Genomic DNA, 13,299 nt, shown 5'->3' with positions numbered 1-13,299 from the left:
ATGAGGACTTTGAATATGACCAATGTATGATCCTGTAACTACTTGGTATCGGATTGATACCCAAATTTGATTGATTACATCAATATTTTTTTATCGTCAACAAAATCTTCTTTAAAATTCCTATTTAAGAAACTCTTCAAACTTAAATTGTTTACCAAGTACAAAGAAGAAGAACCATGATAAACATTCTGAATGTATTTCATCCATTCATTCATTCTCAAAATAATCTTACTCATCTCATCATATGAAATATAACTTACTTCACCAATTATTATTTATCTATTTATTTTTATTGTGAATATGTATGCAGTATATTGTGAATAAAGTGAGAACAGGAAGTGAACAAAAGTTTTAGCAACTGTTATGTAAAGGAAAAGCTCTTCTTCTTCCTACTCCTTTTCGAACATGTTGAAAAGAGAAACAGGAAATTGTGATGTATCATGTTGTATGTTTGCATGTTCGAAATAAACTCAAACTCAATATTATATTCATAAACTCAGGAAATACGTCCCTGGACACATGAGAACTTAAATAATGACCAATGTATGACTCTAACTACTTGGTATCGGATCGATACCTAAATGTGTGGCATCATCCAAAACTAATGTAAAGTATCAAACAAGAGAAGAATAAGTGATTATTACATTTTAACAGAAGTGTAGATAGAACATGTTGAAAGAGAAAGTAAGCAGATATTAACAGTAAATGAACAAGTAGATTAATAATCCATTTTCTACCACTTGTCCTTAATAATGTTGACAAAATAATAGGTAGATAAATGACACAATATGTTACTGCATATGTCAGCAGCTAAATTAGGAGTCTTTGTTTGCTTACTTACTACTAAAAGACAAGTTGTCTTGTATGTTCACTATTTTATTTAAGGACTTAACTGCAATAAGAAACATATGTTTAATGTACCCTAAGATTTTTTGTTAAAATAAAGCCAATAATGCAATTTGTTTGTGGTCCCCTTTATTTAGAAAAGTACCGAAAAGTACCGAAAAAATGTTGGTACCGGTACCAAAATATTGGTATCGTTACAACACTACACTGTATTAGATCAGCTTTGCGTGTGCTATCAGGTTTGCATGTGTTTTAGTAAATGCAAACCTTTAGTAAATCAGGCTAGAATTGTCTTAATTCCGTTGTGTAAAAACATCATTCTTATTACATGTAAAATAAAGCAAATAATGCACATTTTTTGGGGGTCCCCTTTATTTAGAAAAGTACCGAGAAGTACAGAAAAGTATCGAAATAATTTTGGTACCGGTACCAAAATATTGGTATCGGGACAACACTATTATATACACACAATATACAATCAGAAATGAAGTGTGTGAACTAATCCAAAAGTGTATGGTGTGTGACTATGTGTGGGAATTATTTGCTGAGTGTTGAGCGAGAGGCGAAGTCCAATAGGGGCGGGGCAGGCATGTAGGTCCGTGAGATAGGCAGGAAGTTGGGGGCGATAGAGAGGCGTCAAAGGTCCGTGTCCAGGCGGGAGCTCGAGATCCAAGAGGCAGTCAGGGAAGCAGAGGGAACCCGGGGAGACGGGACGCATAGCTCGCGACACGGGAACTGAGGTCAGCTGTCGGAACGACAAGGAGGACACGAGATGATAAACACGACGGTGGGAGAAAACACAGGGAGCAAAAGAGTGCGAATAAAGCTGTGTCAGCTAACTGTACTGAACAGGTAGCTACGTTCTGGCTCAGGATAGCAGGTTGTGCAGGCTTATGAAGGCAGGTCCTCTGATCAGTGACAGGTGCGCTGATTGCTGGCGACTGATTGCAGCCTGGCGTGCTCCCGAAGATGTGCCCAGCGCAGAGCGCACATGAATGCGCACTGGTGTGCGCTCGGGCCGTGACAGATACTTTACAGACTAAAGACTGTGTGAGTACATCACCATTTATGACGATACTCTACAAACTTTACAAACCGGCTCAGTGGCCTTGCGGTTCGAGTGTCCGCCCTGAGATCGGTAGGTTGTGAGTTCAAACCCCGGCCGAGTCATACCGAAGACTATAAAACAATGGGACCCATTACCTCCCTGCTTGGCACTCAGGGTTGGAATTGGGGGTTATATCACCAAAAGTTATTCCCGAGCGCGGCCACCGCTGCTGCTCACTGCTCCCCTCACCTCCCAGGGGGGTGAACAAGGGTATGGATCAAATGCAGAGGACAAATTTCACCACAACTTGTGTGTGTGTGTGTGTGTGTGACAATCATTGCTACTTTAACTTTAACTTAACTTTAACTAAAGACTGTGTGAGTACCACCACCATTTATGATGATGCTTTACAAACTAAAGACTGTGTGAGTACCACCACCATTTATGATGATGCTTTACAAACTAAAGACTGTGTGAGTACCACCACCATTTATGATGATGCTTTACAAACTAAAGACTGTGTGAGTACCACCACCATTTATGATGATGCTTTACAAACTAAAGACTGTGTGAGTACCACCACCATTTATGATGATGCTTTACAAACTAAAGACTGTGTGAGTACCACCACCATTTATGATGATGCTTTACAAACACGTGCATGAAATCCAACTATCGTTAATTCAACTGCAGACTCAAATCCAATGAACCATGAATGAAATTAATGATACCTTGCTGCTGTCAACTCAATGATTGTGTCTGCATGGCACTCAATGAATCACATTGATTTTAAATTGAGCGTGCCTAGTAGGTCAGCGGCCTTAATCTACGCCCTATTTGAACATGTCACACAGAAATGAGCGTGTTGTTGTTGGAGGACGACACTTACAGCTTCTCAATTCTTAGCTGACGTTTGGATTGCATGATTTAATCATCATGTGATATTTCACAGCCTTATAAACTCATTTTTATTTGCAAAACACTCCATCGGGTGCATAGGCGCCGATCTACATTTCTGCCAGTGGGTGCTCGGTGTGTGTGTATCGGTGTTGTCCCCATACCAATATATTGGTACCTGTACCAAAAGTATTTCGGTACTTTTCTAAATAAAGGGAACCACAAAAAATGTCATTATTGGCTTTATTTTAACAAAAATCTTAGGGTACATTAAACATATGTTTCTTATTGCAATTTAGTCCTTTAATAAAATAGTGAACATACTAGACAACTTGTCTTTTAGTAGTAAGTAAACAAACAAAGACTCCTAATTAGTCTGCTGACGTATGCAGTAACATATTGTGTCATTTATCTACCTATTATTTTGTCAACATTATTAAGGACAAGTGGTAGAAAATTGATTATTAATCTACTTGTTCATTTACTGTTAATATCTGCTATATGTTCTGTTTCGACATGTTCTATCTACACTTCTGTTAAAATGTAATAATCCCTTATTCTTCTCTTGTTTGATACTTTATATTAGTTTTGGATGATACCACAAATTTGGGCATCAATCCGATACCGAGTAGTTACAGGATCATACATTGGTCATATTCAAAGTCCTCATGTGTCCAGGGACATATTTCCTGACTTTATAAACATAATATACATTTTTTAAAAAGGAAAGACGATTTGGTGATGTTAAAAAATATCGATGTAATTATAGTAGTATCGATTAGATACGCTATTGTACTTGGTATAATACAGTGGATGTTAGGTGTAGATCCACCAATGGTGTTTGTTTATATTGTAGCGTTGGTATTAGTATTGGTGCTGCAGGGAATTCTGGGAATTTGTTCTGTAGTGTTTATGTTGTGTTGCGGTGCAAATATTCTTCCAAAATGTGTTTGTCACTATATGGCACATGTTTATGACAGTGTTGGCATTGTTCATACTGCCACCCTTAGTGTGACATGTATGGCTGTTGAGTAAGTATGCCCTTCATTTGCTCGTGGGCAGTGTCTTCAAAGTCAAGATGGTTGTGTCATTAGTTCATTATCGGGCACAATAAAGCTTTGGTTAGATTTTGTTAATTATAGACTTGATTTGTGACTCTTTAATTATGAGAAACGGACCAAACACGCCACTAAATTAACAACAGGATTTTTTTTTTTTTAAATTATGTAAAAGAATGAAACTTGCCGTCAATCCCACGTGGGTGCTCGGCAATGTCCGTGGGTGCTCGGGCCCCGAATCACCCACGGGAACGGCGCCAATGATCGTGTGCATGAAAGGCAAGAGTGCAATGATAATAATTAGGGGTGACGTGTCCTGATCCGATATTGATATCAGATATAGGTTCGATATCAGCAAAAAAACAAGTGCTAAATGATCTGCTATAAATGCTTTGTTGCAGCAGTCGTGCAGCATGTTTACTTGTACAAAGTTGGACAGCCAGTAAACATCTAAATGTCCTCCAATTAGCACACAAGGTTGGTCTTTTCTTCTATTTTAGCCGAGTCATTTACAAAAGGTAAACATGCTATTAACCAGTGTTTTTATACCTTTTTGAGCCAAGGCACATTTTTTGCGTTGAAAAAATCCGGAGGCACACCACCAGCAGAAATCATTAAAAAACGAAACTCAGTTGACAGTAAAAAGTCGTTGTCGCAATTGTTGGATATGACTTTAAAGCATAACCAACCATGCATCAATATAGCTCTTGTCTCAAAGTAGGTGTACTGTCACCACCTGTCACATCACACCCTGACTTATTTTGAGTTTTTTGCTCTTTTCCTGTGTGTAGTGTTTTAGTTCTTGTCTTGCGCTCCTATTTTGGTGTTTTTTCTCTTTTTTTGGTATTTTCCTGTAGCAGTTTCATGTCTTCCTTTGAGCGATATTTCCCGCATCTACTTTGTTTTAGCAATCACGAATATTTCAGTTGTTTATATCCTTTTTTGTGGGGACATTGTTGATTGTCATGTCATGTTCGGATGTACATTGTGGACACGCCGTCTTTGCTCCACAGTAAGTCTTTGCTGTCGTCCAGCATTCTGTTTTTGTTTACTTTGTAGCCAGTTCAGTTTTAGTTTGGTTCTGCATAGCCTTCCCTAAGCTTCAATGCCTTTTTTTAGGGGCACTCACCTTTTGTTTATTTTTGGTTTAAGCATTAGATACCTTTTTACCTGCACACTGCCTCCCGCTGTTTCCGACATCTACGAAGCAATTAGCTACCGGCTGCCACCTACTGATATGGAAGAGTATTACATGGTTACTCTGCCGAGCTCTAGACAGCACCGACACTCAACAACAACACATCATTTGCAGACCATAATTACTGGTTTGCAAAAAATATGTTTAACCCAAATAGGTGAAATTAGATAATCTCCCACGGCACACCAGACTGTATCTCACGGTACACTAGTGTGCCGCGGCACAGTGGTTGAAAAACACTGCTATAGGCTACTAGGAGTTAGCAGCTACACAACAGCTAAGCACACAAGCTGCAGTATGTACTATGCTATTTATATATACCTATGCTATTTATGACCTACTTTATCCATCCATCCATCCACATCATAATTAAATGATCATGTACCTGTTATCGTTCTAGTGGAACTCAGTGGGCTAAATCTGGGACCGCGGGTACAACATTTTGTGCCATCTCATGTGTGTCATGTGTGCTGGAAGGACAATAAAGTTCCCTGTTTAGGGCTACGCAACCCGCGGCTCTTTAGTGCCACCCGAGTGGCTCCCTGGAGCATTTTTTAAAAAAGGATTGAAAATGGAAAAAGATGGGAGGAAAATATATATTTTTTGGTTTTAGTATGTTTTTAGTTTGAGGACAAACATGACACAAACCTTCGCAATTGTTAGAAAGCCCACTGTTTAATATGTGTATGCTTCACTGATGACAGTATTTGGTGAACATCGTTTTGTCCTACTAATTTCGGTGGTTCTTGAACTCATCATAGTGTGGACTGTGACGCAACAGTTTAACATGTCCCCCAAAAGTTTTATACTGTGCGTGAATGCACAAAGGTGCACTTTGTTGATGTTATGGACTTGTTGGAGTGCTAATCAGGCATATTTGGTCAGTGCATGACTACAAGCTAATCAATGCTAACATGCTCTTTAGGCTAGCTCAGGGGTCGGCAACCCGCGGCTCCGGAGCCGCATGCGGCTCTTTGACCACTCTGATGCGGCTCAGCTGCATACTTGCCGACCCCCCCGATTTTCCCAGGAGACTTATGGATCTCAGTGTCTCTCATAGATAACTCCCCGGGAAAATATAATCCTATTTACACTCTAATTACTAAATAAAGGGCGTGCCCTAATAGCACTGCAGTAATTGTCCTCTATAGCATTTACATACAGCGTGCTAGTCCGGCCACATGTTTCATGTTGTTATTACTTGCACACAGGAGACAGCAAAGCATACTTACTCATCAGCCACACAGCTTACACTGACGGTAGCCGTATCAAACAACTTTAACATTGTTACGTTACAAATATGCGCCACACTGTGAACCCACACCAAAAAAGAATGAAAAACACATTTCTGGAGAACATCCCACCGTAACACAACATAAACACAACACAACCATTACCCAGAATCCCATGCAGCCCTAACTCTTCCGGTCTACATTATACACCCCCGCTACCACCAAATCCCCCCACACATCAACCCCCCCACCCCCCCTCCGTGCGTTGGTTGAGCGGAAGAGTTAGGGCTGCATGGGATTCTGGGTATTGGTACCGTCAGTGTAAGATGTGTGGCTGCTGACGTAGTACGCCTTGCTGTCACTTACGTGAGCAAGCTGAAACTGCATTCTACATGTGGTCAAGCAGGTGCACTGTTAGGGCAGACTGTAGAGGGCGCCAAATGCAGTGTCATCACGATCTGATATTCGGGAGTCTCCCGGGAAAAATGAGAGGGTTGGCAAGTATGACGCTTGATAGCGTCATTCAGTACTCGCGGGCTGCACTAACATCAAATTTCCACATTAAAGTGCGTGCCGGTGCGTGTGTCGGAGACCCCTGGTTAACATAGCACAAAGCATTTAAACTTTGTATGCGGTGATTTTCATTTAAAAAATTTTTTTGTGGCTCCCATTACTTTCTTTAATTTGTGAAACGTGCCAAAATGGCTCTTTGAGTGGTAAAGGTTGCCGATCCCTGGGCTAGCTGTATGTACATATTGCATCATTATGCCTCACTTGTAGGTATATATGAGCTCATTTAGTATCTTTTACTTTTATCCTCTTTGTATTCAATTTATATTTGCATGTCTCATGACACACTATCTGTATGTAATATTGGCTGCATTTCTGATTGTTTGTGTGCCATATTGTTCCAGACCACAGCAAACATTACCGAGCTTGCCAAAGATTGTAATTAATCTATTGAAAGAAGACGGCCTGCTGTTTCATTTAACTTGGACACACACATATATACCTTTGGCCATTAAAATCCAGTGATGTCCCTTCTGAGTAACCTTTGATTTACTAATGGTTTCTAATGTTGTAGAAATGTGTAGAATAAATATTACATTTCAACATATCTGTCAACGAAGATTTGCTTCAGCCTGCGACAGTCATTTTGATAGTAGGCTATTATAGCTAATATAGACACTCACCTCATGTGTTGCCTTCATTATAACACTTATATAAGACTTTTAAAGTAATTTTGATAGTAGGCTATTATAGCGAATATAGACACTTACCTCATGTGTTGCCTTCATTATAACACTTATATAAGACTTTTAATTTTTTGCGGCTCCAGACAGATTTTTTTTTTGTATTTTTGGTCCAATATGGCTGAAAACGGTATCACGATATAAGTAAATGAAAATAGCTAAAGTTGCACCGATTTATAAGACTGGAGACAAACATCAATTTACAAATTATAGACCTGTTTCTCTACTTCCACAATTTTCTAAAATCATTGAAAAACTGTTCAATAACAGATTAGAAAGTTTCATAAATAAAAATAGAATACTCGAAGAGAACCAATATGGATACAGAGCTAATGTTTCAACTTCAATGGCTTTAATTGAAATTACAGAAGAAATTACCAATGCAATAGATAGTAAAAAATGTGCGGCAGCGGTTTTTATGGATCTAACTAATGCATTTGACACAATTAATCACAATATTTTAAAAACTAGAACGATATGGCATCAGAGGGTTAGTCTTAAACTGGATAAGAAGTTATCTAACGAACAGGAAACAATACGTGAAGCTAGGCGAACACACGTCTACAACGCTAAATATATCCTGTGGTGTACCTCAGGGATCACTACTAGGACCAAATTTGTTCAATCTCTATATAAATGACATTTGTAAAGTTACAAAAGATTTAAAGTTAGTATTATTTGCGGATGATACAACAGCGTTTTGTTCAGGAGAGAACACATAGGAGATAATACAAATAATAACAGAAGAAATTAACAAATTAAAAAGATGGTTTGACAAAAACAGACTATCGTTGAATCTTAGTAAAACTAAAATAATGCTATTTGGTAATAGAAGAAGAGAAAGTCAAACACAAATACAAATAGACGGAATAGAAATTGAAAGAGTAAATGAAACCAAATTTCTAGGTATAATGATTGATGATAAATTGAACTGGAAATCTCACGTAAAAAATATACAACATAAAGTTACAAGAAACACGTCGATAATGAATAAAGCAAAACATGTTCTAGACCAAAAATCCCTTCATATTCTCTACTGCTCACTAGTGTTACCATATCTGAGCTACTGTGTAGAAATATGGGGAAATAATTACAAAAGTACACTTCATTCATTAACGGTGTTACAAAAAAGATCAGTTATAATAATACATAATGTTGGATATAGAGAACATACAAACCCTTTATTTATTGAATGAAAAATACTGAAATTCCACGACATAGTGAATTTGCAAACAGCTAAAATTATGCACAAAGCAAACTATAACCTGCTACCCAAGAATATACAACAATTATTCTCATAAAAAGAGGAGAAATATAATCTTAGAGAAAAACGTAATTTAAAACATTTGTTTGCACGTACAACACTTAAGACCTTCAGTATATCAGTATGTGGAATTAAATTATGGAATGGATTAAGCAAAGCAATCAAACAATGTACTAATATGATACACTTCAAGAAACTCTTCAAACTTAAAGTGTTTAGAAAGTACAAAGAAGAAGAACCATGACAAACCTTCTAAATTTTTTTCATCCATCCATTCATTCATTCTTAAAGTAATCTTACTTATCTCATCATATGAAATATGACTTACTTCACCAATTATTATTATTAAATTCTTACTATTATTTATTTATTTATTTTTATTGTGATTACTTAGGGAGTTTATTGTGAATAAATTGTGAACAGGAAGGGAACAAAAAGTATTGCAACTGCTATGTAAAGAAAAGGGGTAGGATTAAATAAGGTCTGCTTCTTCGTACTCCTTTTCGAACATGTTGAAAAGAGAAACTGGAAATTGTGATGTATCATGTTGTATGCTTGCATGTTCGAAATAAACTCAAACTCAAACTCAAGTTTTATATCGGTCGATATCGATAATTAATGATATTTTTTATGACCAGGAGAAAAATATATTTAATGTAAATATTTTTATTTCAAATGTAACCTTCCTCTGATTATAGTCCCATCAGCTATCAAGGCAGAACGAAAGGGAAATGTCAACATCCATCCATCCATCCATTTCCTACCGCTTGTCCCTTTCGGGGTCGCGGGAAGTGCTGGAGCCTATCTCAGCTGCATTCAAACAATGTTTCCAAAATTATAAAATCACATTGAACACTTGACAATACCTTCCTAAAATGAATGCGCAAAAAATAGAAATATGCACTAAATGTTAAATGAAGTGTAAAAAATAGTGCCAAGTGTGACAATGTAAACATAGAGAAACATGAGGAGAATAACTATTTTCTGCATGTTTAATGCCAGGAAGTTAAGGCTCCGCAGTGTGCTCTGGGTGAGTGTTGGTGTAGTCTTTGGTCTGACTATGGTCCGTTTTGAAAAAAATCCCAAAAACTTCCGTACTGTTCAGGTTTTATCAACAATTTCTTCTCTGCAGCTCTCATTTTTAGTTTTGCTTCTCACTCCATGCAAAGAATCACCTGATAGACAACAAGATGGTGCAACTAAACGTGATAGTTGATACTGTTACCTGATTGGCTGTTAGCGTTTCCCTCCCTGATCAGTGATGACTTCCTGTGTTGCTTGGTTACTAGGGGGTGAATGCCTTTTTTTCATGCAACATAACCTTGCTTTGCAACTTCCGGTTTCTTAAGATTGATAAAAAAAACATGTTTTTTATATATATATATATATATATATATATATATATATATATATATATATATATATATATATATATATATATATATATATATATATATATATATATATATATATATATATATATGTGTGTGTGTGTGTGTACATATAGTCTAAAACAACACATTTGTCAATATGAACAAATATCAAATACTTATGCTTGCATATTAATCACACATACACATTGTCCAAGGCAGAAGCAAATTGCAAAACTATCCAGTAGCAAACGTGTCCGCATCATTCAACCTACTGCTTCCTGAAGTTAACTTTACGACTCATTGTGTCGCCAAAAAACAATTACCACTTAACTTTAACTTAATTAAAGAAAGCATAATTTAGTTCCGGACGGTTACTAGTAAATAGGTTAGTGTTTTTCTTTCCTACCATTTTACTTAATCAAACCTTCTCTAATATTCCACATTACAAAATATTAAAATGATGTATGATTTGTGCTTTGGATCAATATTGTAACCAACTAGTACTCAAGGCTCCAGAATTGGTTGTGTTACATTTGCACTGCATCACCACCTTAGTTGTTCACATTTGCATTGTGTTCATGGCAACAATATAGTAAATCAATGTTATTCTATAGTGTGACGTCACTTGTGCAACTTATCAGTGAGTTCAGAGCCTCAGCTTTATCGTTTGTTTACATTATTTGCTGAACCTGAGGTGACTGGTGATAACGTTTATCTTCTGGAAAAGCTTGAGAGGTTACCTCCGTTCAAAAACCCTCCAGCCGATTTTTCTGCACGCAAAGTCTGGGGAAAAGACATTTGTTATTGTTCTTATTACAGTAACTCAGTGGTTCTCGGACTTTTTTCACCAAGTAACACCTCAGAAACTCTCCATAATGACCAATAATGTGACAGTAGCATAGTAGGCCAAAGTATTCATTAAAAGCAAGGCCGGAGTTGTATTTATCAGGTATATTTAATGTTTTTGGCCACTGTAACAATACAAACAGTTTGAACAGTAACACTGTTTGAATATGGGGAAAGAAAAAAACTGTACTTAAAAACATTTTGGACATGTAAGGAGAAACGAAAATATGTCAAATGTGTGATGTATCCTGTTGAAACTCTACATATATTCGAAATAAACTTCAACCAACCAACCAAATAATGAATCAAATATTTGGCATGAATGCAGCTGGGATAGGCTCCAGCCAGCCCGGCGACCCCAAGAAGGACAAGCGGTAGAAAATGGATGAATGGAGATCTTTGGCGTACCACCAGAGGGAGCACACACCACAGAAGAGAGTCACTTATAAATGTATATGCTTTTATTTGGACAGAATTCACTACTGAAGGCCTGGTTGTCAGTGTGGTCGTCATGGCGACTGCCCAGACACCTAATGGACTAAAACACAGGAGCATCACAGCCTTTACAGCGAGTGACACCTCCAGTCTTGGTATGAGAAACATTTTGTTGTCTGCTAAACATTTCCACCTGAGATAATAAACACACTAGCACTCACAAACAAGTTGGGATGTTGAACTTACGGGTGACATTTTAGGGATGCAATTTTGACCTTTACAGGAAGTTGATCTTCTGTACACTCTGTCCAACTTCCCAAGTTTTACTACTTTTCACACAACTTCCTGTTCTCTGACAAAGAAATGAATGGCAAAAATTAAACATTAACAGAAGCATCTCTAACTTTTTGTGAGTGGTGCATATTTATGTTTGTTGTAATATTGTTGCCTTTTATTTACACTCTTCAAAGTAATACATAGTCACGGAATATTGGGTACCACGAATCCACCACAAGTCAGTCCCTAAAGGATTTTGCAGGCTTTTTATATATACGAAATATATAATTATTATATACTGTATTTATTTATGAGGTACAGTCGCGATCAAAAGTTTACATACACTTGTAAAGAACATAATGTCATGGCTGTCTTGAGTTTCCAATCATTTCTACAACTCTTACTTTTTTGTGATAGAGTGATTGAAGTTTGGTTCTTTTATGAATTTATTATGGGTCTACTGAAAATGTGAGCAAATCTGCTGGGTCAAAAGTATACATACAGCAATGTTAATATTTGCTTACATGTCCCTTGGCAAGTTTCACTGCAATAAGGCACTTTTGGTAGCCATCCACAAGCTTCTGCTTGAACTTTTGACCACTCCTCTTAAAAAAATTGGTGCACTTCAGCTAAATGTGTTGGTTTTCTTACATGGATTTGTTTCTTCAGCATTGTCCACACGTTTAAGTCAGTACTTTGGGAAGGCCATTCTAAAACCTTAATTCTAGCCTGATTTATTCATTCCTTTACCACTTTTGACGTGTGTTTGGGGTCATTGTCCTGTTGGAACACCCAACTGCGCCCAAAACCCAACCTCCGAGCTGATGATTTTAGCTTGTCCTGAAGAATTTGGAGGTAATCCTCCTTTTTCATTGTCCCATTTAAAGCACCAGTTCCATTGGCAGCAAAACAAGCCCAGAGCATAATACTACCACCACCATGCTTGACGGTAGGAATGGTGTTCCTGGGATTAAAGGCCCCACCTTTTCTCCTCCAAACATATTGCTGGGTATTGTGGCCAAACAGCTCTGTGGTCAGATGAAACAAAAATAAGCTGTTTGGCCACAATACCCAGTAATATGTTTGGAGGAGAAAAGGTGGGGCCTTTAATCCCAGGAACACCATCCCTACCGTCAATCATGGTGGTGGTAGTATTATGCTCTGGGCCTGTTTTGCTGCCAATGGAACTGGTGCTTTACAGAGAGTAAATGGGACAATGAAAAAGGAGGATTACCTCCAAATTCTTCAGGACAACCTAAAATCATCAGCCCGGAGGTTAGGTCTTGGGCGCAGTTGGGTGTTCCAACAGGACAATGACCCCAAACACACGTCAAAAGTGGTAAAGGAATGGCTAAATCAGGCTAGAATTAAGGTTTTAGAATGGCCTTCCCAAAGTCCTGACTTAAACGTGTGGACAATGCTGAAGAAACAAGTCCATGTCAGAAAACCGACACATTTAGCTGAACTGCACCAATTTTGTCAAGAGGAGTGGTCATAAAATTCAAGCAGAAGCTTGTGGATGGCTACCAAAAGTGCCTTATTGCAGTGAAACTTGCCAAGGGACATGTAAGCA

At 37.8% G+C, this 13,299-nt stretch overlaps 1 protein-coding gene across 2 annotated transcripts in view; it reads left to right on the top strand.

Annotated features, from left to right (window-relative positions):
• soat2 (sterol O-acyltransferase 2) overlaps nt 1–13,299 on the top strand; it is a 71,516-nt gene that overhangs the window by 829 nt on the left and 57,388 nt on the right. Inside the window, exons 1-2 of one of the 2 annotated variants that reach the window (XM_062037669.1) lie at nt 2,501–2,511; nt 11,489–11,605. In XM_062037669.1, the coding sequence (XP_061893653.1) occupies nt 11,527–11,605 (79 nt within the window). In that variant the 5' untranslated portion in view covers nt 2,501–2,511; nt 11,489–11,526. Of the gene's footprint in view, nt 1–2,500; nt 2,512–11,488; nt 11,606–13,299 lie in introns of those variants that run through there. The other variant, XM_062037668.1, reaches the window with a different exon arrangement.

The sequence above is a fragment of the Entelurus aequoreus genome, linkage group LG26 (genome assembly GCF_033978785.1).
Source record: "Entelurus aequoreus isolate RoL-2023_Sb linkage group LG26, RoL_Eaeq_v1.1, whole genome shotgun sequence".
NCBI lineage: Eukaryota > Metazoa > Chordata > Actinopteri > Syngnathiformes > Syngnathidae > Entelurus > Entelurus aequoreus.
This window is presented reverse-complemented; position numbering and strand designations above follow the sequence as displayed.